General features: G+C 43.1%; 2 protein-coding genes across 4 annotated transcripts in view; one reads left to right on the top strand and one right to left on the bottom strand.

Annotated features, from left to right (window-relative positions):
* Positions 1–21,546, bottom strand: part of LOC306928560 (uncharacterized protein) — a 38,615-nt gene extending 17,069 nt beyond the window's left edge. For both annotated transcript variants that reach the window (XR_013790709.1, XM_079508792.1), the window contains exons 1-17: positions 21,343–21,546; positions 19,211–19,284; positions 18,167–18,261; positions 17,174–17,288; positions 15,718–15,815; positions 15,523–15,616; positions 14,062–14,159; positions 12,361–12,448; positions 11,314–11,408; positions 9,607–9,721; positions 8,225–8,319; positions 5,519–5,606; positions 3,738–3,832; positions 3,564–3,651; positions 3,286–3,374; positions 1,324–1,405; positions 420–461 (exon numbers count right to left, since the gene is read on the bottom strand). Coding sequence is in view for 1 of the 2 variants with exons in the window: in XM_079508792.1 (XP_079364918.1) it covers positions 420–461; positions 1,324–1,405; positions 3,286–3,374; positions 3,564–3,651; positions 3,738–3,832; positions 5,519–5,606; positions 8,225–8,319; positions 9,607–9,721; positions 11,314–11,408; positions 12,361–12,448; positions 14,062–14,159; positions 15,523–15,616; positions 15,718–15,815; positions 17,174–17,288; positions 18,167–18,261; positions 19,211–19,246 (1,413 nt within the window). In the remaining variant the exon portion in view is untranslated. The remainder of the gene's footprint in view (positions 1–419; positions 462–1,323; positions 1,406–3,285; positions 3,375–3,563; positions 3,652–3,737; positions 3,833–5,518; positions 5,607–8,224; positions 8,320–9,606; positions 9,722–11,313; positions 11,409–12,360; positions 12,449–14,061; positions 14,160–15,522; positions 15,617–15,717; positions 15,816–17,173; positions 17,289–18,166; positions 18,262–19,210; positions 19,285–21,342) is intronic.
* tbl2 (transducin beta like 2) overlaps positions 1–25,130 on the top strand; it is a 545,946-nt gene that overhangs the window by 168,032 nt on the left and 352,784 nt on the right. The gene's annotated exons all lie outside the window — the stretch shown is intronic.

Raw genomic sequence — 25,130 nt, 5'->3', positions numbered from 1 at the left:
AAGCCTGGGAACGAGGCTACTCTGGAGGCTTTAGAAAAAGGTTTGTCCTTTTTTCACTGACGAAAAGTCAAAAACTAAATGTAAACTAAATAAAAACTAATCTATGATGACTAAAACTAAGACTAAATATACTGACAATTTCGTCAACAAATAAAAACTAGACTAACACTAAGACATTCCAGGTGACTAAAACTAAATGAAAACTATTCAAAAGAGTTTTAATTTAGAGTTATCAAAATTTGCTGCCAAAAACAACACTGCCCCCCATGACCCCTCCCAAGTCACAATTTCCTAGAGCCGTCGCTGCAGATGGAGGTTGTTTTCACCCATGTCATCCTAACACAAGTCTAGCTAATGCAAACGTTATTGGTTGATTGAGTTATTTTCCTTCATGTAGTAGCTGATGTTTCCTGACTCACCTTCTCATTTGGGCGCAGTGTGAGAGCAGCCATGTCGTTGTCCTGCATAACAACAGTAAGAAACGTACAATTAGTTGCAAATATTCTCCGCAAAATATTAAGACCGTACGACGTGTGGGAACGTCATAACTAATCCAACCGACGGGTTGCTTTTCATTGATATCAAACGAGAGAAAAATACTCCTTACTCCTTGCTCTTCGCGCACGCGCGTTATCGTTTACTTCCCTGCAAACGGATCAGAAAGAATGCCTCGTATCTCCTAATCTAGGGAGCTCTCCGTGGTTTTGACCAGATGGATATACTAAACTCTTCATTTCTGACATCAACATGCCTTCAAAATATGAACACGAGGGATTATTCAGGGATTTTATCGTAACGATATCAAGGTAAGCAAGCAAAAATATGTCTCACGGTATTTGTCCGGAACGGAAGGGGGGGGGGGGGGGCTTTACAGAGTAAAAGCGGCCATATCTTCCCGGCACCCCGAGCTTCTATTTTGAAAGAAACCCTGGCGCTGATTGTGTTAAGGAACCAGCTTTTTCTAATTTAGTTCTGGCATATCGATAATTACACCATTCATCTCCCGATCTGGGCAACGTTTCAACCAAAATTACTACTTAAATGGTAAATGGTGCATTTATATAGCGCCTTCATCCAAGGCGCTTTACATAGATTGTGCATTACATTCACCCATTCATACACCGATTGCGGCGGAAGCCATGCAAGGTACCAACCAGCACATCGGGAGCAATTTGGGGTTCAGCCCAAGGACACTTCGACATGTAGACAGGAGGAGCCGGGATTCGAACCGCCGACCCATGGATCATTGGACGACCTGCTCTACCTCCTGAGCCACAGCCGCCCCACAGCACTACTTGTTTGTATAACAAAAGATGACTTTACTTGTATCATAGAGTACTTGTAGCGGTCCATGTTGATGGTGGAGTAGATGCATCCCTCCTTCTTCAGGAACACCACTGACTGCCTGGAGGAGAGGAGAGTGGGAAGGTGATGCATTCATATCTTTGCATAGTGTGTGTACCTAATATCTAGTATTACTGGGCTGTGTTAGGAAGACATATACTATGGGATCAGACATCTTACTACGGCAGAGATTAAAATATGGTGCATTGTGCATCCCAAAATGCAGTTTATCGTTAAGGGACACAATAAAACAACGACCTCTGCATCCACGGGATGCACTACTGTACTGTTTTTTATTCTAGTTTATTTTGCTAGCTTTAGTAATAATAATCATTTCTTCTTCTGTTTTCCACATGAATATAACCACATTATAACCATATAAAATGAAATGGGAGTTAAATGTTGCAATTTGTAAAAATGGCAAAATATGACTCCTAATGTTGTTGAAGTGGGACTCATCAAATGTCCCTGGGACTCTAAAAGACCATCCCTGCATCCTCCTGGGACTCATCTAAAAGACCATCCCTGCATCCTCCTGGGACTCATCTAAAAGACCATCCCTGCATCCTCCTGGGACTCATCTAAAGGACCATCCCTGCATCCTCCTGGGACTCATCTAAAAGACCATCCCTGCATCCTCCTGGGACTCATCTAAAAGACCATCCCTGCATCCTCCTGGGACTCATCTAAAAGACCATCCCTGCATCCTCCTGGGACTCATCTAAAAGACCATCCCTGCATCCTCCTGGGACTCATCTAAAAGACCATCCCTGCATCCTCCTGGGACTCATCTAAAAGACCATCCCTGCATCCTCCTGGGACTCATCTAAAAGACCATCCCTGCATCCTCCTGGGACTCATCTAAAAGACCATCCCTGCATCCCGGGACTCATTACATTGAAAACCTATTTACTGCACTGCTACGGCATTGTATAGAGACAGCTGTATGACATTTCTGATTAACCCATTCAGACCTGTGGACACATCTGACTTTTAACCACTTTAACCATTATTTTAAACTTGAACTATTGAAAAATAGCAGCTCTACAAGCTCATAGCGTGGCACCGAGTGCCGCGCTATGAGCTTGTAGGTCTGAAAAGAGCTTGTAGGTCTGAAAAGAGCTTGTAGGTCTGAAAAGAGCTGAAAAAAGCTTGTAGGTCTGAAAATCTTTGAATATATATTCGTTCACAGCGAACGTTTTTTTTTTTAACTCAAATCTTTGCTTCTGTGGGGTCCCTGGAACAAATTAGTCTCAGATGGGGGTCGGCGCCCCATTACGTAGAGTATTTGGGGTCCTTCCTTGACATGAAATAGTTTGAGAACCACTGACATAAAAACATGTCATGATTTAGAATACATTTTTAGAATCTGATCTCAGGTCTCAATGGGTTAACCCATTCTGACCTGAGATCAGATTCTAAAAACGCCTTCTACATCCTGACAGTTTTCTGAAAAAGCTATGTTTCTATGTCAGTCCAAAAATAGCAGATCTACAAGCTCGTAGCGCGCCACCGTTGTAGATCTGCTATTTTTGAGTGGTGTAAACCACTCCTACAACTGGCTTTGTTAGTTTACGTGTATGTCTGTTCGTACCAAAAAAAGAGAATGGTTGCTATGGTCACCCAGTTCACCCGGGTGTGATTTCAGCTTTGTTAGTTTACGTGTCTGTTCGTACCAAAAAATGAGCATGGTTGATGCTGATTGGTTGATGCCGATTTCATTACGTCTGACATTATGTCAGAACACAGCTGATCAGGCTATATAATACCTTACACCACTCAGTTCACACGGGTGTGATTTTTCAATAGCTAAAGCATAACATAACGCTAACACCAAAATGGGTTCCCGCCCAAAATGGGTTAAAGGGGCCTGACTAATTATTATTACCATAATAACATTAAGTTAAAATATGAATAGTGTACAAGAAGAGAGGGTCTTACCAGATGGCAGGCATACTCATGCCATCGAGTCCTTTCTTCAGCTCCTGGAGGCTGCTGCCCTCTGCAGCTGTACAAATCAGGCTCAGAACCTTAAGAAACAATACAAAAATATGTTTTTTAACTTTCTGGACAGGTATGTTTTGCACATACATACAACAACTGTTCCAAAGTTATTCGGAAAGGGTCAATTTCATCTGTAGTCTCTGGATAAAAGAGGTCTATAGGACTTCCAGTCACGTGAAAAAAAGTGCATTTCAAATAGAAATACAAAAGGTTACTTTGCTGATGGTGTCTGTCAGTGTGTAGTGACTCCCGTCAACGGAGGAAAAGATCAGTCCATCCTCAAATAGGGACTTCACTGCTTGCCTGTTAGAGGACAGTTGAACATATTTAGTTTAAATGTTTGTACCAAAATACATTTAAAAAAAATGTAGAGGAGGAGCGGGTCTTACGTGATGAAAGGCATACTGCTCCAAGCAAGTCTCTGGTCCAGGTCCTGAAGGCTGATGCCCAGAGGACACGGATGATTCTTTATCAAACGCAGCACCTTGGGAGAGATTCACAATTACTTTTATTGCCAGGAAGGTTTTGCCCACAAAGGATTTGCTTTGGGGGGGTTTCGGTTTTTATTTATTTTTTAGGTTGGTGTATTACACTGGATAATGACAGCTTAAAGAAGGTTTTTTTTTTTTTTTTTTTTACAGTTATGTACAAATATTCAAGATATTCTAGGGCCATGTCCAGAGCCCGGCAGGGGGCCCTGTCCAGAGCCTGGGCAGGGGGCCCTGTCCAGAGCCTGGGCAGGGGGCCCTGTCCAGAGCCTGGACAGGGGGCCCTGTCCAGAGCCTGGACAGGGCCCCCTGTCCAGAGCCTGGACAGGGCCCCCTGTCCAGAGCCCGGGCAGGGGGCCCTGTCCAGAGCCTGGGCAGGGGGCCCTGTCCAGAGCCCGGGCAGGGGGCCCTGTCCAGAGCCCGGGCAGGGGGCCCTGTCCAGAGCCCGGGCAGGGGGCCCTGTCCAGAGCCTGGGCAGGGGGCCCTGTCCAGAGCCCGGGCAGGGGGCCCTGTCCAGAGCCCGGGCAGGGGGCCCTGTCCAGAGCCCGGGCAGAGGTTCTGGACAACCGTGGGTAACCGGTAGCATTTAAACGATTCATCCGATTATGGCACTTATTTAGCTATCACCTTGAAAAAGTAGCATTGGCAAGTTTACACAGCCATGTTAAAATCAAAAATAGTACATTTTCATATGATAAAGAAGGTTTCATCTGACGACGTGTAGTGATACTGGTCTAAAGAACATTACTTTGTTGATGGTGTCTGTGGACGTGTAGTGATACTGGTCTAAAGAACATTACTTTGTTGATGGTCTCTGTGGACGTGTAGTGATACTGGTCTAAAGAACATTACTTTGTTGATGGGGTCTGTGGACGTGTAGTGATACTGGTCTAAAGAACATTACTTTGTTGATGGTGTCTGTGGACGTGTAGTGATACTGGTCTAAAGAACATTACTTTGTTGATGGAGTCTGTGGACGTGTAGTGATACTGGTCTAAAGAACATTACTTTGTTGATGGTGTCTGATGGTGTGTAGTGATACTGGTCTAAAGAACATTACTTTGTTGATGGTGTCTGATGGTGTGTAGTGATACTGGTCTAAAGAACATTACTTTGTTGATGGTCTCTGTGGACGTGTAGTGATACTGGTCTAAAGAACATTACTTTGTTGATGGTCTCTGTGGACGTGTAGTGATACTGGTCTAAAGAACATTACTTTGTTGATGGTGTCTGTGGACGTGTAGTGATACTGGTCTAAAGAACATTACTTTGTTGATGGTCTCTGTGGACGTGTAGTGATACTGGTCTAAAGAACATTACTTTGTTGATGGGGTCTGTGGACGTGTAGTGATACTGGTCTAAAGAACATTACTTTGTTGATGGTGTCTGTGGACGTGTAGTGATACTGGTCTAAAGAACATTACTTTGTTGATGGTGTCTGTGGATGTGTAGTGATACTGGTCTAAAGAACATTACTTTGTTGATGGTGTCTGTGGACGTGTAGTGATACTGGTCTAAAGAACATTACTTTGTTGATGGTGTCTGTGGACGTGTAGTGATACTGGTCTAAAGAACATTACTTTGTTGATGGTGTCTGTGGACGTGTAGTGATACTGGTCTAAAGAACATTACTTTGTTGATGGTCTGTGGACGTGTAGTGATACTGGTCTAAAGAACATTACTTTGTTGATAGTGTCTGATGGTGTGTAGTGAAACTGGTCGATGGTGGAATAGATGAGGCCCTCGTTGCTCAGGAACTCCACTGCTTTCCTGTCAAGAGTTCAGTGGAAAGATTATATCACATTAGCATAGTATGTACTTTTAATGATAAGGAAAACGATACGCCGCAGACGGATTATCTGCTCGGTACATGATTATCTGCTCGGTACATGATTATCTGCTCGGTACATGATTATCTGCTCGGTACATGATTATCTGCTCGGTACATGATTATCTGCTCGGTACATGATTATCTGCTCGGTACATGATTATCTGCTCGGTACATGATTATCTGCTCGGTAGATGATTATCTGCTCGGTACATGATTATCTGCTCGGTAGATGATTATCTGCTCGGTACATGATTATCTGCTCGGTACATGATTATCTGCTCGGTACATGATTATCTGCTCGGTACATGATTATCTGCTCGGTAGATGATTATCTGCTCGGTAGATGATTATCTGCTCGGTACATGATTATCTGCTCGGTAGATGATTATCTGCTCGGTACATGATTATCTGCTCGGTACATGATTACCTGCTCGGTACATGATTATCTGCTCGGTACATGATTATCTGCTCGGTACATGATTACCTGCTCGGTACATGATTATCTGCTCGGTACATGATTACCTGCTCGGTACATGATTATCTGCTCGGTACATGATTATCTGCTCGGTACATGATTACCTGCTCGGTACATGATTATCTGCTCGGTACATGATTATCTGCTCGGTACATGATTACCTGCTCGGTACATGATTATCTGCTCGGTACATGATTACCTGCTCGGTACATGATTATCTGCTCGGTACATGAGTTTATCTTTAAAATAAAGGCAACGTTTCGGTCCCTTCGGACCTTCTTCAGGCATCAAGAACGAGGTCCGAAGGGACCGAAACGTTGCCTTTTATTAAAGAAAAGTGTGTGTGTGGGCGTCTCTTTTTCCTTATTGATGTCCACTGGCCTACGAACCCGTTCTTACGCCTTATCTCTAGGCGTGCGAAAGCTTGTTTCTACATAGTGTGTACTTGTGTGTTCTCACAGAAGAGGGAAGTCAGTAGTAGTAAACGGCGGAAAATCTAGTCTGACAAAAATTCGCCTCCCATGAATTTTTAAAGCCAATCATAGCCAATCAGAATGGAATCTGATCATGTGACCAGACCACAGAGATGTGTGTACTGATCTCAGTTTTTATTTTGGGACAAAATATGTAAAAAGTAAAAAGTGTGTTTTAAAGAAAATGCTAAATGGTGGAAAATCTTGCATTAAATACACTCACATTAAATACACAACTGATTAAAAGACGGAGGTCGCACAGCTCGCAGCCACGATGCAAATACTATTTCATTCAAATATAGAAACAAGATAAGTCTTCCTCTGGGTTTGGAGAATCTTGACAGGCAGAAATAGGTCTGGCCTTGATGGGGAGTTCAAGAGAAACAGAAATAGGCCTGGCCTTGATGGGGAGTTCAAGAGGTCGGTTCTAGTCTAGATGGTAGGCCAAACGTGACGTTACAGCGCCCCCATGAGGCCGACTGAAATATATGGAGTGGAGATTAGCTGCTCACTAGTCTCGCGTAGCCAGACAACTATTACACAATCTCTGAATGCTATATAGTCTGGAACTACACAGAGTAAGGAAGCTGCCATTTCCGTTCACGGAAATATATTTTAAATTATCTTTACATTTTATTATTTTTATTTCCTTTTCTGCTAAGCAGCAAGCTATATTATATGCTTAGATGATTTCTATTTATATTAGGATAGATTTGCGCGACTGTAAAGACGGAAGTGGGGGAGGAGGCTCCACTTCCGCTTTATATTTGACTCATGATCAGAGCTTCCGTTGCTCCAGACTGTACGACGGAAGCATTTATATTTGACTCATGATCAGAGCTTCCGTTGCTCCAGACTGTATGACGGAAGCATTTATATTTGACTCATGATCAGAGCTTCCGTTGCTCCAGACTGTATGACGGAAGCATTTATATTTGACTCATGATCAGAGCTTCCGTTGCTCCAGACTGTATGACGGAAGCATTTATATTTGACTCATGATCAGAGCTTCCGTTGCTCCAGACTGTATGACGGAAGCATTTATATTTGACTCATGATCAGAGCTTCCGTTGCTCCAGACTGTATGACGGAAGCATTTATATTTGACTCATGATCAGAGCTTCCGTTGCTCCAGACTGACTGTATGACGGAAGCATTTATATTTGACTCATGATCAGAGCTTTCGTTGCTCCAGACTGTATGACGGAAGCATTTATTATTTGACTCAAGATCAGAGCTTCCGTTGCTCCAGACTGTATGACGGAAGCATTTATTATTTGACTCATGATCAGAGCTTCCGTTGCTCCAGACTGTATGACGGAAGCATTTATATTTGACTCATGATCAGAGCTTCCGTTGCCCCAGACTGTATGACGGAAGCATTTATATTTGACTCATGATCAGAGCTTCCGTTGCTCCAGACTGTATGACGGAAGCATTTATATTTGACTCATGATCAGAGCTTCCGTTGCTCCAGACTGTATGACGGAAGCATTTGGATATTGCGAGAGGCAACAGTCTGGTAACGCGAGACTAGCTGCTCACAGACAGACTCACAGACGTAAGGCCTGGTGGTCGATGATAATGTAGGAGAGGAAAAGTGTCTTACCAGATGGCAGGCTGACTCACTAGACTACATTCCTCATCCAGTTCCTCAAGGCTGATGCCCTCAACTTGTTGACTAACCCTGATCGCCATCAGCACCTTAGGAGAGAATCAGAATTATTATAGTTTGGACTTTGGCGGAAGTCTACAAGAAATTGGAAAGGAGATGGGTATGGCAGACAATAGAGCTGCACAATTACTCGAAAGAATATCGAGATCTAGATTCAGATTCATTTCTTAACCCATTTTTGGTGTTAGCATTATGTTATGCTTTAGCTATTGAAAAATAGCAGATCTACAAGCTCATAGCGCGCCACCGAGTGGCGCGCTACGAGCTTGTAGGTCTGCTATTTTTGAAAAATCGAAGAACGAAGACATGGAAACATAGCTTTTTCAGAAAACTGTCAGGATGTAGAAGACATTTTTAGAATCTGATCTCAGGTCAAAATGGGTTAAATGTAAATCACTCTGGATTAAGAGCATCTGCTAAATGCCCAAATTGTAAATTGTAAATTCAGACACCTATGCAAGTATGCAATCTCTTTTTGTGAAGAATCGTGCAGCACTGGTTGGCTGTCCAATTCATTTTAGTTACTCTTATGTTTTTGTTTATATTTTTTTAAATACATATTTTCATGGGGGAAAAAATTGTGGAGGAAAATCGAGATTCACATTTGAGCTAGAATCCTTCATGCAGCACTAGCAGACAACCAGGTTTATGGTCATGCAGCTCTAGCAGACAACCAGGTTTATGGTCATGCAGCACTAGCAGACAACCAGGTTTATGGTCATGCAGCACTAGCAGACAACCAGGTTTATGGTCATGCAGCACTAGCAGACAACCAGGTTAATGGTCATGTGAAAATAGAAAGAACTTCTCAAGGGTCCAACATATGGAATGCTCTGCCTGTAGGCCTACATCTAAAGGGAGTCGTCATATCATCAATTCAAGAACGGCCTAAAATGACTTCTCTTAACCTTTTTAGACCTGAGGACGATTCTTAAAAAATGGTGTCTAAATCCTAACATTTTTCTGAAAACCTAAGCTCAACCTTTTTCTAAGGACCCCCAGAATTATCTGTATATGTTGAAAATATGTTGTATGTTGTATCCAAATGGTCCCTGGAACAACATTTTCAGATGAGGGTCGGCGGCCAAATTCATATAATTTTTGGGGTGCTTGACATGAAATATTGAGAACCACTGATATAGAAACATGAGGTTTTTCCAGAAAAAAATACATTTTAAAAATATATATTTTTTAATTTCGACGTCAGGCCTAAATGTGTTAAGCCCCTGGAGGGTTTTTGGGCTTTCTCCTTCACATGTTTTAACGACTGTTAAATATTTTGTAAGTGAAAATAAACAAACAAGGTGATAACATACCGAGGCGGCGTCGTTGGACATGTGGCGATACGTGATGGGGTCACTCAGTCTGAAGGCGTTTTGGTAACTGTCGGAAAACACCAGTCCCTCGTGGCTCAGGAACTCCACCGCTTGCCTGTCGGGAGTCCAGTGGAGAGGTGATGCATAATATTTAAATATATAGTGTTTTTTACGGGTGCAGTACTTAGTTTAGACAGTTTTTGGTTTAGACTAGTCATTGGTTAGACCAGTCATTAGTCCTACAACTACAACCTATCTCAAACCCTCACCCTAACCTCCCACAGGGCAGCACACCTAAACCTAACCTTAACCCAATGACTAACCAATGACTAGTCTAAACTAAGTATGCACCCCTTTTTTACCAAACAAAGCTGCCAAGTTCTCAACACAACTCAACTTTATTTACATAGCACATTTTACATGACCAGGTCAACCAAAGTGCTGTACAGGTTAGAAAGAAGCAAAGAACAAACAATATAAAAGAACCATTTTTAAACATGAAAATAAAACGATACATATAAGCAGACAATATAAAGGCACAAACAAAGCAGACTATTGCACTAATGAGGGGAACAGGGCTACCTCAGCTGACACTAATGAAGGCCAAGGAGAATACGTGGGTCTTAAGCAAAGATTTAAGAGTTATGATGGACTAGTGGGCAGCTCTGATGTGAAATGGAAAATTATCCCAGAGCCCGGGGGCAGCCGCCGCCAAGACTCCATCACCCTTTGATCTTTTGTTGGTGACTATCACATCCAGCTTTAGCTGGTCCGCCGACCTCAAAGCCCTAGGGTCCGGGGACCCCCAGGGGTCCCTGAGGGAGTTCCAGGGGGTCCCCAGCTAAATGATAGTTTGGAACCAAATGGACCCTTATGGGTCTGTAACTCAGAGGAGTGTACAAATTCCACTCTCTGAGTTAAATTAACTTTGATTTTACAATATAAATTGGGGGTCCCAGAGATAGAAATGCCATTACTTGGGGGTCCGTAGACTAATGCATGTCAAACTGGGGGTCCTTGAAATTAAACAGGTTGAGAATCACTGCTAGAGCCGTAAAGATCTTCTCTTATGGGGGGTCTCTGGCATATTATTTTCAAATGGGGGTCCGCGGGCTGATTAGTGTCAATTTGGGGGTCCTTGACATGAAGAATTTGAGATGAGGTCTGCAAGGGATGAGGGTGTCAAGTTCTCTTACAGAAACGGGAACAAAAACCAACCACCATCAGCTTTACAAAAAGTATTTTACTGATAGCTCTGTTTATGACCCGTAAATGGTGCATTTATATAGCGCCTTTATCCAAGGCGCTTTTATTATTATTATTTATTTACATAGATTGTGCATTACATTCACCCATTCACACACACACATTCATACACCGATGGCAGCGGAAACCAATGCAAGGCACCAACCGGCACATCGGGAGCAAATAGGGGTTCAGTGTCTTGCTCAAGGACACTTCGACACCAACTCTGGGGGTGCCCAGGTTCGAACTGGCAACCTTGCGGTTACCATCCAGCCACACTACCCCTGAGCCACCGCCACCCATAGCTCCCTGATGGACCAAACGTATTGCTCCAGCATTTTAATAATAATAATTATAGAGACAGCTGTATGACATTTTTGGTTGCAGGGCTCCTGTGAGCGGACCCGACCAGTTCAGAGTAAAATGTTTAAAATAATAAAGTAGTGGAGGGAACGGTCTTACCTGATGACAGGCAAACTTGTGCCGTTCAGTCTTTTCTTCATGTCCTGAAGGCTGATGCCCTCATCGACATCCTGACTCTTTATCAAACTCAGCACCTTAGGAGAGAATCATAGTTCATTTTATTGCCAGGTATGTTTTTTTCCCTTCCTATTAGATGTTTGTTTTGTGAGGCTGATCATTGCACTGGATGACACTAAGGCAGGGTTCCCCAATAGGCGGCCCGCGGGCCATTTGCGGCCCACGGAGCGCCCCCTGGCGGCCCGCGGAAGAATTTAAACAAATTCTTCCGCGGGCCCGGGGGGGGTCCCAGATATAAATGGCATTAAATGGGGGTCAGTAGCCTATGCATATCAAACTGGGCATCCTTTTCAAATGGGGTCCTGCCCTGAAAATGAATTTTCAGGGCAAGACCTCGACCTCACGCGTGCGGACTCGGCCCCCAGCCTGGTACCCTAGTCAAAATATGGCCCGCGAGGAAAATTAATTGGGGAACCCTGCACTAAGGGCTCCATTTTCGTCACCGCTAAAGCCCTTATCCCTAAACTTCTGTGCCTTTTTTACTATTTTGCAAAACATTTTTGAATAGTTAAAATGGCCAGTCTACAAGCTCACAACGTGTCAATGTAGATTGGCTAGTTGAACTATTCAAAAATGTTTTTCAAAATAGTAAAAAAGGCAAAGAAGTTTAGGGATAAGGGGTTTAGCGGTGACGAAAATGGAGCCCTAAAGGTCCCTGCAGCACACTGGACGCGTTTTCAGATTTTTAGCTGCGTTTGTCCGTCGGTTTTCCGAAAAACGCGTCCAGTGTGCAACCACCTTTACTCTCATTGAAAATATTTTCTTCAAAATACAATGACTAAATGGTGACACATTATTTGTCATGTGGTGAGGTGGTTTATGGTCATATAATTTGACCATAAATGAACATAGACAGTTGCAGTTGTAATCTGTAGTCCCTGGAGATGAGATATGTACAGCCAGCAGCCACGTATACAGCCACATGAAAATGCAGAAGTACATTTCAATAAGATTACAAGAAAACATTACTTTGCCGATGGTGTCTGTCAATTTGTAGTGGTTCCCGTCCATGGAGGGAGAGATGAGGCCCTTGAAGGTCAGGTACACCAGGGCTTGCCTGTCAAGAGGAGAGTGGAAATGTGATGCAGAGAACATTTGGATGGAGCGTGTGTGTGTGTGTGTGTGTGTGTGTGTGTGTGTGTGTGTGTGTGTGTGCTTTTGCAAGTACTCTCACTGAAAAGGGAACAAAACCGACCACAATCAACTTTACTGAAAGCCTTGTACTGCTTAGTTAGGTCTGACGTCGAAATTTAAAAAATGTCTTCAATGTTTGTTGTATGCTGTATGTTTCTGTATCAGTGGTGCTCAATATGTCATGTCAAGGACCCCAACAATTATATGAAATATGCCTCCGCCCCCCATCTGAAAATATGTTGTTCCAGGGACCTCCCCAGAAGCAAAGGTTTGAGTTAAAATGTTCACTCTGTAATAATATATATTCTAAGATTTGAGGCACATTTTCACGATTTTTCTAAAATAGCAGACCTACAAGCTCGTAGCGCGGCACGAGTGCGGCGCTATGAGCTTGTAGATCTGCTATTTTTCAATAGCAAAAGTATAAAACAATGCTTAAAACACCAAAAGGGGTTCCCGCCCCAAAATGGGTTTTAGGGCACAAACATCTTGCTCCAGCATTGTCCATGCAGAGACAGCTGCATGACATTTCTGCTTACGGAGCTCCTGTGAGCTGACCTGACAGGTTTTATTATGTAAAAAAATAAAACGATGAAGGAATTTGGTGCATTTATATAGAGCACCGAAGTCCTGACGTCACTGCCCTCTACTACCAGTAGAGGGCAGTGAGCGCAAAGGTTCCTGTATGTTTTTATAAGCATTGTACTCTCCATAGGGGGATTTTAGATCGCCTCATATAAGAACTGTGTTTGAAAAATAAATCGATCACCCCGGCCTTTTCACTCATATGGATATGAAGCATCGACTGAAGGTGGAAATGTACAAATATACCCAAAGAGTAACAAAATAAGCGTTAGAAACGAGCCAAACAACCCAGAGACTACATTTCCGGGTAGGCTGCTTCTGACCGCAGCCCGTCGCACAACAGAAACTGAACGTTAATTACGTTTATTTTTATTTTTATTTTATTGATATATAATGTATCGTGTTTAGTACGAGTCGAGTCACCACCAGCTGAGCTTACGTCAACGAGGAATCTCAGGAACGCAATATGTTGACAGCTGGGCGTGACGTATATGCTCAGCGACATTGCATTCATATGTAGTTTCAAGGCTTTTGCGGTCACATTAATTCCATTTTCTCTAGAAACTGGCTGTATCAAATATGAATGGACATCATTAACGACGCACAGCCACTCCCCTGACAGAAACGCCGAGGTGGTCGGTTTATTTTTCAAACACAGTTCTTAAATGAAGCGACCTAAAATCGCCGTTTGGGGATCTCAATGCAAATAAACAAATACATGAACCTGGAGATTGACGACCTCTACTGAAAGTGACGTCAGACTTCGGAGCTCTATAGCGCCTTTATCCAAGGCGCTTTACATAGATTGTGCATTACATTCACGCATTCACGCACACATTCATACACCGATGGCGGCGGAAACCATGCAAGGCACCAACCTGCTCATCGGGAGCAATTAGGGTCCGGCCACTCTACCCCTGAGCCCCTAAGAAGGAGAGGAGAGGGTCTTACCTGATGGAAGACACGTTCATCCCACAAAGTCCCTGGTTCAGGTCCTGAAGGCGGATGCCCGTCGTGTCATCTTGACAACTCTTTATCAAACGCAGCACCTGAGGAACAAATTCAGAATTCGCCTTCATATTCTGCACATACATTTGTCTGAAATGTATCTGTAAGGTCGGTGCATTACACAGGATAATATTAAGAAGCATACACAATAATATATAGTTTGTTATAAAGTTTCTCAGTGGATTTATCATCTATGAAGGTCAAAAAACTAATTGAGCAGTGCACCCATGCCCCAAACACTCCTTGGGCTAAAAACGGCCATAGCCGTCATCACAAATGTGATGAGGACATTTGGGCTAGTGGCTATGGCCGAATTTAGCCCAAGGAGTGTTTTTTGTGCAAAACTAATGCTTGGAATGGATTCAGAATCCAAAAAGCTCCTAGTTTAACATGTCACAGCATAATGACATTTTTGCCTCATGGTGCCCATATGGGGCCCCCGCTGGCCAAGTGGTCCAGGCGCATGTCAGCTCGCCGCGTGTTCGAGTCCCGTTCATGACGACCTTTGCTGCATGTCTCTCCCCTTCTCTCTCTTTCTCCCTCTTTCCTGTCCATCTTCACTTGATACCATCAATAAAAGGCAGAAATATATCTTAAAAAATAAAAGAAAATCACACCCGTGTGAACTGAGTGGTGCAAGGTCTTATATAGCCTGATCAGCTGTTGTCTGACGTAATGTCAGTGACCATGGTAACCATGCTCACCTGCTATGGTTAGCAACCATGCTCGTTTTTTTGGTACGAACAAACACAGGTACACGGGTACAAAGCCAGTTGTTGGAGTGGTTTGCACCACTCAAAAATGGTAGCCATATGGATTTTGGGGCTCTCATGAATGTTGCATGGCATGGGGGCTCAATTTGTTTTTTAAACCTTCATACATGATAAAACCACTGAGAAACAGACCTTTGCTCTCAGCGGTCACGGAAATATCAGATATTTGAAATAGTGATGGGAGATTAATCGGCAAACACATCTGTATCGGCCGATTTTAGTTGTTTTTAGATTAATCGACATCGGTTCGATAATCGGTCTGATTAATCGGTCTGTCTCTACAGATAAACATGCCCAAAGTAACAGCTTGAACAGATCTACAAGCTCACAATATTAAATATAAAAGGTATTAAAGTTAAGCCTGCAGTGCAGATACCCTGTTACATGTATTTTTCAGAATGGACAAAATTATTATCGTTTTTTTGTCATATCGACATCGGTAATATCGGTTATCGGCCATAACAGCAATTAATTATATCAGATATCGATATCGGCCAAAATGTCTCATCGGCTCATCCCTAATTTGAAATATAGGTAAATATTAGTTGGGTAATACCAATATGTGCAGCAGGAACTAGGTTTACAGCCGTGTGTAAATACATAGTACGTTTAAATGAAATAAAACCATTACATTGTTGATGATGTCCGTGGATGATGTCCGTGGATGCTGGTCGGTGGTGTGATGAACGTATCCCTCGTTGACCAGGAACTTCACTGCCTCGTCACTGTAACAAGACATGACAGAAAGGTCAGAGGTACCTAAAACAATGCAATTAAGTGCTCTCACAGAAAAAGGGAGCAAATAAAGAAGAAGGGCTGGTCTTACCATTTGGCGGCAGGCACACTCATGCCTCCAAGTCCCTGCTTCAGGGCCTGAAGGCTGACGCCCTCAGCACCTTGAAAGCACTGTATCCAACTCAGCACCTTGGGAGATAAATGGTAAATGGTAAATGGCGGATTTATATAGCGCCTTTATCCAAGGCGCTTTACATAGATTGTGCATTACATTCACCCATTCACACACACATTCATACACCGATTGCGGCGGAAGCCATGCAAGGTACCAACCAGCACATCGGGAGCAATTTGGGGTTCAGTGTCTTGCAAGGACACTTTGACATGTAGACAGGAGGTGCCGGGATTCGAACCGCCGAGGCGCCGACCCATGGATCATTGGACGACCTGCTCTACCTCCTGAGCCACAGTCGCCCTATAATCGGAATCATTTTTGTATTGCCAGTTGCTGTTTTGCACTTTCAAGGAATTAGTCTCAGTGGGGTTGGTACATTACACCGGGGGGAAAAAACGGTATTGAGAAACATTTGCAAATAATTTCATCAGAATAAAAAAGGATGCAAGCAGGTTGGAATGGGTGGAGAAAAGTGTCCGGTGTGACGTGTGGTAGGAAAGCATCAGCGAGAATGAAAGGTAAGGTGTACAAGATGGTGTTGACTGTTGAGACCAGCTATGTTGTATGGTCTAGACTCTAGAGACAGTCGCACTGAGGAAAAGACAGGAAGCAGAGCTGGAGATAGCAGAGACTAAAATGTTGAGGTTCTCTCTGGGAGGAACAATTATGGATAGGATCAGATATGAGTACATCAGAGGGACAGCACATGTCAGAAGAGATGTTTGAGAAAAAGCCAGAGAGGCCTAAACTGACATGGTTTGGACACGCACATAGGGAGGGATAGTGAGTATATCGGTAGAAGGATGTTGAGGTTGGAAGTGCCAGGCAGGAGGCCTAGAGGAAGACCAAAGAGAAGAGTTATGGATGTAGTGAAAGAGGACATGAAGTTAGTTGGTGTGAGAGAAGAGGAGGCAGAGGACAGGGTGAGATGGAGGCAGATGATTGGCTGAGGAGACAGAGGACAGGGTGAGATGGAGGCAGATGATTGGCTGTGGAGACAGAGGACAGGGTGAGATGGAGGCAGATGATTCGCTGTGTGACCGACCGACCTCTGAAGGGAAAGGAAAAGAAGAAGAAGTGTGCATATCGATGAAGGAACCAGCTTAATTTTTAGTTATGCATCGTTGGCATAATTTACTTGGGGGAATGGACAGTTACGTTACTGTCCCCTATGGGGATTACAATGCAAATATAAAGTACATGAGCCTGTGGACTTAGCGCCCTGTACCGATATTGACGTCAGACTTTGGTGCTCCATACATTTCGACATAACGAAATGTTTCCCATTTGTACACAGAGTTAAATTAACATTCATTTGTACGCTCTCAGAGTTACAGACCCATAAGGGTCCATTTGGTTCCCAACTAACTACCTTGGTGGCATCTGTTGACATGTTGATGTGATGCTTGAAGTGTGTGGATAAGTAGTGCATCTTGTCGACGGTGGAGCGGATGTGTCCCTCGTTGACCAGGAACTTCACTGCTTTCCTGTTGGGAGTTCAGTGGAAAGAAAAGGTGATGCATATTATATTTAATGTGCGACGAAACAACGCAGCGCTGTTAAGTTCCTCTTGCAGAAAAGTGGAAAAAACAGCTTGCTGGCTCTGTTAGGACACATGGCTCCCTGAGGGACCAAACATCTTTCACCAGCGTTGGCCATAGAGTAGCCTCTGTTAGGACACATGGCTCCCTGAGGGACCAAACATCTTTCACCAGCGTTGACTAGGGCTGTGAATCTTTGGGTGTCCCACGATTCGATTCGATTCCGATTCTTGGGGTCACGATTCGATTCAAAATCGATTCAACTCGATTCTCAATCCAAAAACGATTGTTTCAAATTCAAAAGCATTTTTTTCCAGAATTCAAAACTATTTTCTATTCAAAATGATTCTCGATTCAATACATAGGATTTCATCACAATCTACTCCAGTCTTGAACTGAAGTGACTAAAGTAACTTGAAAAAGACATGATGTTTACTGTGATTAGGGTAAGCTTACATTTCATATCACAGACACCATGTAGTGAAAACTCCTGTAACTGTAACCAGAAAAATAAATCAAAATTTATTCCGTTTATTCGCTATGGCTCAAAGAAAAATATCACTGATCGGTGAACCAATATTTCTCCAACGCTTTCTCCAAGTGCGCATGCCCCTCTAGACCAGTAAGCACGCTGGCTGGGCCAGGCTACCCGCCCCTCTAGACCAGTAAGCACGCTGGCTGGGCCAGGCTAGCCATAGAGACAGCTGTATTATTATTATTATTCTTGTTAAATGACTAACATGAGCTGAACTGACTAATTCAGAGCCAAACGTACAAAGAAAAAACGATATGTTGTAATAATAATGTAGAGGAGAGGGTCTTACCAGATGACGCGAACACTCATGTTATTAAGTCTCTGCTTCAGGTTTTGAACGCTGATGCCCTCAGCGTCTTTGTAAGTCATTATCCAACACAGCACCTTTATAGCAGAGAAGCAGAAGAATTGACTTGGGGGTTACAGAATATTCAATGGTTTGTTGAATTCGCTCTATAATACGCTATAGAGCGCCACAGCCCCGCCCCCTGCGAGGACACCAGGAAGAGGATTTCCCGTTCATTTTTCCCATATACGTTTAGCCCAGTGGTTCCCAAACTTCTTCATGTCAAGGACCCCCAAATTGACACTAATTAGCCCACGGACCCCCCATTTGAAAAGACATGCCAGGGACCCATAAGAGACAGGGCTTAAAGCCAAAAAAATCCCAAGACTGAAAATGTTTTTTTGCAAATCTGCACTGATCTCATTAAATGACCCCTATGAAATCCTCAGGACTGAAATCAGTCCCCAGGACTGAGAACTTTAAGCCCTGCATAAGAGAAGATTTTCAACCCGTTTAATTTCAATGACCCTCAGTTTGACATGCATTAGAGTCTACGGACCCCCATTTAATGGCATTTCTATCTCTGGGACCCCCAATTTATATTGTAAAATCAGTGTTAATTTAACTCTGAGAGCGTACAAATGGAACCAAACGGACCCGTTAGGTTCCATGTGTACGCTCTCAGAGGTACAGACCCATAAGGGTCCATTTGGTTCCCAACTATCATTTGGCTGGGGAGTGGGGACCCCCTGGGACTCCGTCCTGGACCCCACTTTGGGAACCACTGGCTTAGAATGCATGATAGACATGATGGAATGCATGCATAGGAAGACATTGTTAAAGTGCATGTTTTTCCAACATGCAGCCCTGCCATGAGTAGCTCATCTGCAAACATGTGGTTTCTTCATGTAGCTGATGTTTTTGATTGATTGAAGTATTTATTAACAGTTTGTAGAATTACAGTACATTTACAAGAGCTTCTACCGTTTCCAATTCATCATAACATTTAGAGACGTACAAATAATATACAATTCTATCTATACTCACTTTCTTCTCATGTTCCTTCAGCCGGTTAGCAGCCATGATGTGACGCTGTCGCTGAGACACTCAGACCTGTGGTTCTGAAAATACAATAGAAACTTAATTGATTGATTGAAGTATTTATTAATTTTGGCCTGACGTCAAAATTTAAAGAATATCTTCTAAATCCTGACAGTTTTCTGAAAAACATCATGTTTCTATATCAGTGGTGCTCAATATTTCATGTCGAGGACCCCAAAAATTATCTGCAATTGGCCGCCGACCCCCATCTGAAAATATGTTGTTCCAGGAACCCCTCAGAAGCAAACCAAGTATTACACAGTGGTTCAGGGAATTGTCTTTATGTTTACCTTTGGAAAAGATTGCATACATTCTTAAGGACAAACAAGAAATGTTTCAGGAGGTGTGGGGCCGTTTTATAAGATGCATAAGGAACAATGATTTGTCACATTTAATGGATGGAGTTGAAGAGGAGTAGTGCCGTTGTTGCTTTTTTTGTTTTGTTTTGTTTTTTGGTTATTGTTGTTTTGCTTTCTTTATATCAGTAATTGTCTTGTAATGTTCATTGTTGTTTTTTTTGTCATTTGTGTGTAAAAAAGGAAAATAAATACAAAGAAAAATGTTCGCTCTGAAAGATTTTTCAAAAATCGGTGCCGCGCTATGAGCTTGTAGATCCTTGTAGATTCAGATTTTACGGGGATTTTACGAGTTTTGAAGGAGTCAAGGGATTCACATGTCTTAATGACTGTTGGTAGGTTGTTCCACATTTTGGTGGCACAGGAGCGAAAATAATTTAGCCCCAAGTTATTTGTGCCGAATCTGGGTTGCACATGGTTTGTTGAAATCCCTAGGGTGTTGTGTGTGTGGACTAATTAAGGAAGTATTTAGACAGGTACATGGGTATCTTGGTGAAGTATTTAGACAGGTACATGGGTATCTTGGTGAAGTATTTAGACAGGTACATGGGTATCTTAGTGAAGTATTTAGACAGGTACATGGGTATCTTGGTGAAGTATTTAGACAGGTACATGGGTATCTTGGTGAAGTATTTAGACAGGTACATGGGTATCTTAGTGAAGTATTTAGACAGGTACATGGGTATCTTGGTGCTGTAGCGATTCTTGTGGACCAGACCCATTGCAAGATGCTGTACTCTGTCGTCGACCCTAAGCCATTCCGAGCCTGTCAAAGTGGGCAGGGGTGAGGTGGGTTCGGGGGGTGAGGCCAAGTAGTAACCTGACCAGTTTGTTTTGGGAAGTCTGGAGCCTTGTTTTAAGGGCCTTTGAGGTGCTGTGGTACCAAGAGGTGCATGCATAGGGCTCCTGTTAGGGTCTTCAAGTCTGTCGTCAACCCTAAGCCATTCCAATGATTTAATGCCAGCAGCATTGTGTTGTGATCATTGATTGAAATATTTAATAACAGTTTGCAGAATTACAGTACATTTCAAGCACAAACTCAATACAAAGACTGTTAACTGTGAGTGGACGACCCAATAAAGCATCACACTTGTTTACAAGAGGGTCCACCTTGTTCAATGCATCAAAATATTTAGAGACGTACAAATAGACACTTCTATATAGCCAAAGAACAGAACAGGAATACATGATAAAGGAGGTAAAAAGGGAAAAGAAACATATACAGTGAGGGGAAAAGGGGGGGGGGGGGCATCCGTCCGTATAGGTGCCCCTTGAGTCTTGAGAGCGGTTTTGAAGGAGTCAAGGGATTGGTTAGCATGTCTTAATCATGTTAACAGTAAACAACAATGTACCGTCAGTAACTATATGCTTAGATTCAACCAAAAGACTATGCCCGTCTTGGCGTCTATAGCCTTATAGACTGACTCTCATAGATGTATCGATTCGGACATAGTCAGAATCGATAAATACGTGAGTCTAAATCTTAGGCTAAATCTTCCCAGGTGGAATGACTGTAACCTACTATTTACTGAAATACGCGTCATCTCTTATAGTACCTTGTGCCTTTACAGTTAACATGTTTATGTAATGGCTGCTGTAGCATTATAGAATATACCTTATTATGCTTTTTATCAAACAGAAACACTGCTGCCTGACCAGCTACTAGCCTACAACCTTTTATTTACACACAGCGACACAAACACAAAAAACACATAATATTACCTTGAGCTTCTCAGCGTCGTAGAGATTATTGTGTCGTTGTTTTGTTTCCTAATTCCAGCAGGCTGTATAAAGTGACATAATATAATATAGACTACAGACCGTTAGTATAATATTATTATCAGCGGGTCCAAAAAGACTATTAAGTTCTTCCTTCCTTGTAAATAAACCGCTGGGCTCAGTGGGGGGGGGCTGCTTCCTGCTGGAGGCGACCATGCTGGAGAGAATTTGCATTCTGCATTGTTCATCTGCCACGCCATTGGTCGGTTTGTCCGAGGTCTGCTAGCTGATTGGTCGAAGATCAGACACACGCACGCGCGCGCATGCGCACACACAACACACACACACACGCACACACACACAGTCACGCACACACACACACACACTCATTGCATGTCCACCCCTCTAAGGTCCACCCAAAGTGAGTTTGAAACTATGACTAAAACGACAAGACAAGACACTTGTACTATCAGAGAAATATAACAATTTGCAAACACAGCAGCAAGCTTTGTGAACTGTCTGTTGCGACATGTTTTCCATATCATATCATATCATATCATGTGAACTTTGCTATTTAGGGATTAGCCAGCCTCCGTTTGATTGATTGATTGAAATATGTATTAACAGTTTACAGTACATTTCAAGCACAACTCAATACAAAGACTGTTAACTGTGAGTGGACGACCCAAGAGGGTCCACCTTGTTCAAATCATGAAAACATTTAGAGACGTACAAATAGACACTTCTATATAGCAAAAAAAAGAGAAAAGGAATTAATCATAAAGGAAGCAAGCTTTGTGAACTGTCTGTTGCGACATGTTTTCCATATCATATCAATCATATCATGTGAACTTTGCTATTTAGGGATTAGCCAGCCTCGGTTTGATTGATTGATTGAAATATGTATTAACAGTTTACAGTACATTTCAAGCACAACTCAATACAAAGACTGTTAACTGTGAGTGGACGACCCAAGAGGGTCCACCTTGTTCAAATCATGAAAACATTTAGAGACGTACAAATAGACACTTCTATATAGCAAAAAAAAGAGAAAAGGAATTCATCATAAAGGAGGTAAAAAGGGAAAAGAAACATATATACAGTGAGGGGGAAAGGGGGTGGGTGGTGGGGGGGGGGGGGTTCAGATTTTACGGTACCCAGGCTTTTATCTTGGGTCGTGGGGGTTGGATCAGTAGTGGTGGTGGGGCCACGGACCGGTGGGAGTATAAAGCACATGTAACCCCATATGGGAGCAGCTATCTTTGTCTTGATGTCTGTATGGATGGATGTATTGTCCATGCTGTATTGTTTGTGAACTGTAGCCTATTGTCATGTACTCTCTGCCCCCCCCCCCCCCCCCTCTATAAAGTGAGATGATGCATCCCAAGGGGTTTATCCTTTCAATAATGATGTAAGGTATTACACACACACACACACACACACACACACACACACACACACACACACACACACACACACACACACACACACACACACACACACACACACACACACACACACACACACACACACAGTTTCAGTAGGCCTACTAAAGCACTGGCAAATCAATTCAAGCAATTCAATTCAATTAAAAAGCTTTATTGGCGTGAGAAAACATATATATGTTTATGTTGCCAAAGCCAAAAATATAATGAAAACCTGTTGAAAATTGGGAATAATGGATGCAGTTGGAGGGGGCTATGCATTGTGTTGTGTTATTGTGTCATGTTATATTGGCCTGTTGGGTATAAGGCCTTTATTTTTTTCCCCCAGACTATTTAAATAGTAGCCTATACAAAAATAAACCTCTGATTTAATGTGTTTAAATGTAGCCTCTCTGTTTACATGTGCAGTAGGTCACTGTAGGTCACTGGTTCCCAAACTTTCCCCCCCCCCCCCACAAAATTAAATGGGACCCCCAATTTATATTGTAAAATCAATGTTATTTGAACTCTGAGAGTGTAGAAATGGAACCGTCAGGGTCCGTTTGGTTCCATTTGTACACTCTCAGAGTTACAGAACCATAAGGGTCCATTTGGTTCCTAACTATCATTTAGCTGTGGACCCCCTGGAACTCTCTCAAGGACCCCTGGGGGTCTGCAGTAGGCAGCGGTCTACTTGGTATAGATAAGTCCTTATAGGGAAACAAGCCCTTAGAGCTTTTGTGTTGCCCTTTTGGTATATAATTGTACCACTGTACAATTTTACAGTACTGTTTATAATGTATTCAATCAATCAAAAGGTGAAATAGGCTCTCCCTCCCTCCCTCTCTCTCCTTCCTGTGTGTGTGTGTGTGTGTGTGTGTGTGTGTGTGTGCGTGCGTGCGTGCGTGCGTGCGTGCGTGCGTGCGTGCGTGCGTGCGTGCGTGCGTGCGTGCGTGCGTGTGGAAGCTCAGCTGTAGTTTCTGTGAGAGCAGCATCACAAATTGAATTCTGGCATGAGCCGCAGTTTCAGTTTCAGCCCAACAGACTAGTAGTTTCAGTGTCAGCCCAACAGACTAGTAGTTGCCATTGGGCCTTTTCACCCTGTGTGAAGTGGTGTGGAGGGTCAAGGGTCATCATCATTATCATACATATTACTGTTGTGATCATTAGGAGATCTGGTTTCCATGCTCTGATCCGGAGCAACTGTGGCTCAAGAGGCAGAGCAGGTCGTCCAATGATCCATGGGTCGGCGGTTCGAATCCCGGCTCCTCCTGTCTACATGTCGAAGTGTCCTTGGGCAAGACACTGAACCCCAAATTGCTCCCGATGTGCTGGTTGGTACCTTGCATGGCTTCCGCCGCAATCGGTGTATGAGTGTGTGTGAATGGGTGATGTAATGCACAATCTATGTAAAGCGCCTTGGATAAAGGCACTATATAAATCCACATCACCATTTACCATTAACCATTTACTCTCCACTGTGACCAATCCACATCCCTGATGTGGATTGGTCCCTCTAATAGAGGTGTTAAGGACCTCTTTGCCAGAAGTATAGCGTCTCTCTGCGAAACTAATCATGGAGTTGGAGGTGTGGATGTTTAAAAACCGCTAAAGATAGCAGTAATTTGTCAACTCTCAGAGTTAAATTAATTTTACAATTTAGTCATTTAGCAGTTAAGAGTGACTGACTTACAGTAAGCAAGAACAATACATCAACTACATAGAAATAGTCACCAAGGAATACTTTATGAATAAATGGTGCATTTATAGCACATTTAACCATTTACATAGATTGTGCATTACATTCACACACCAATGGCGGAGGAAACCATGCAAGGCACCAACCTGCACATTCAGGAGCAATTTGGGGTTCAGAGTCATGCTCAAGGACACTTCGACGCTAACTCGTGGAACCAGCCGGTTGCCTTAATAGTGTGAGATTTATAGATTTTGGGGCATAGAAGCTTTTTTTTATCAAGAATTGATCAATGTCAGTGTCACCATGGTCCACATACTGTAGTGTACACTGTACCAAAAAAAAACACATTGCTGTCCAGAGGGCAGGTGGTGCTCTAGCACCCCCTAGTGTCTATCTGTGTACGCCACTGCTGACAACCCCGCTAATAGTAACAATGATCATACAATTCTCCACCAGGCCAAAGGCATGGGGAGAGAGTATGTTTTGCACTCCATCCGTCCGTCCGTCCGTCCGTCCGTGTGTGTGTCCGTGTGTCCTTCCGTCCGTCTGTGAACAGCTAATTTTGCACACACACTCCCTGGATGCCAACGATGAACCTCTGCCCCAAAACGGCCAGAACGGCCTGTTATAGCGCCACCAGGAGGCCACTTTGTGCAAAACAAGTTTGT

The sequence above is a fragment of the Electrona antarctica genome, assembly GCF_951216825.1.
Source record: "Electrona antarctica genome assembly, chromosome: 8".
NCBI lineage: Eukaryota > Metazoa > Chordata > Actinopteri > Myctophiformes > Myctophidae > Electrona > Electrona antarctica.
Note: the sequence above shows the minus strand (reverse complement) of the source record. Positions and strands in the feature narration are given on the sequence as shown.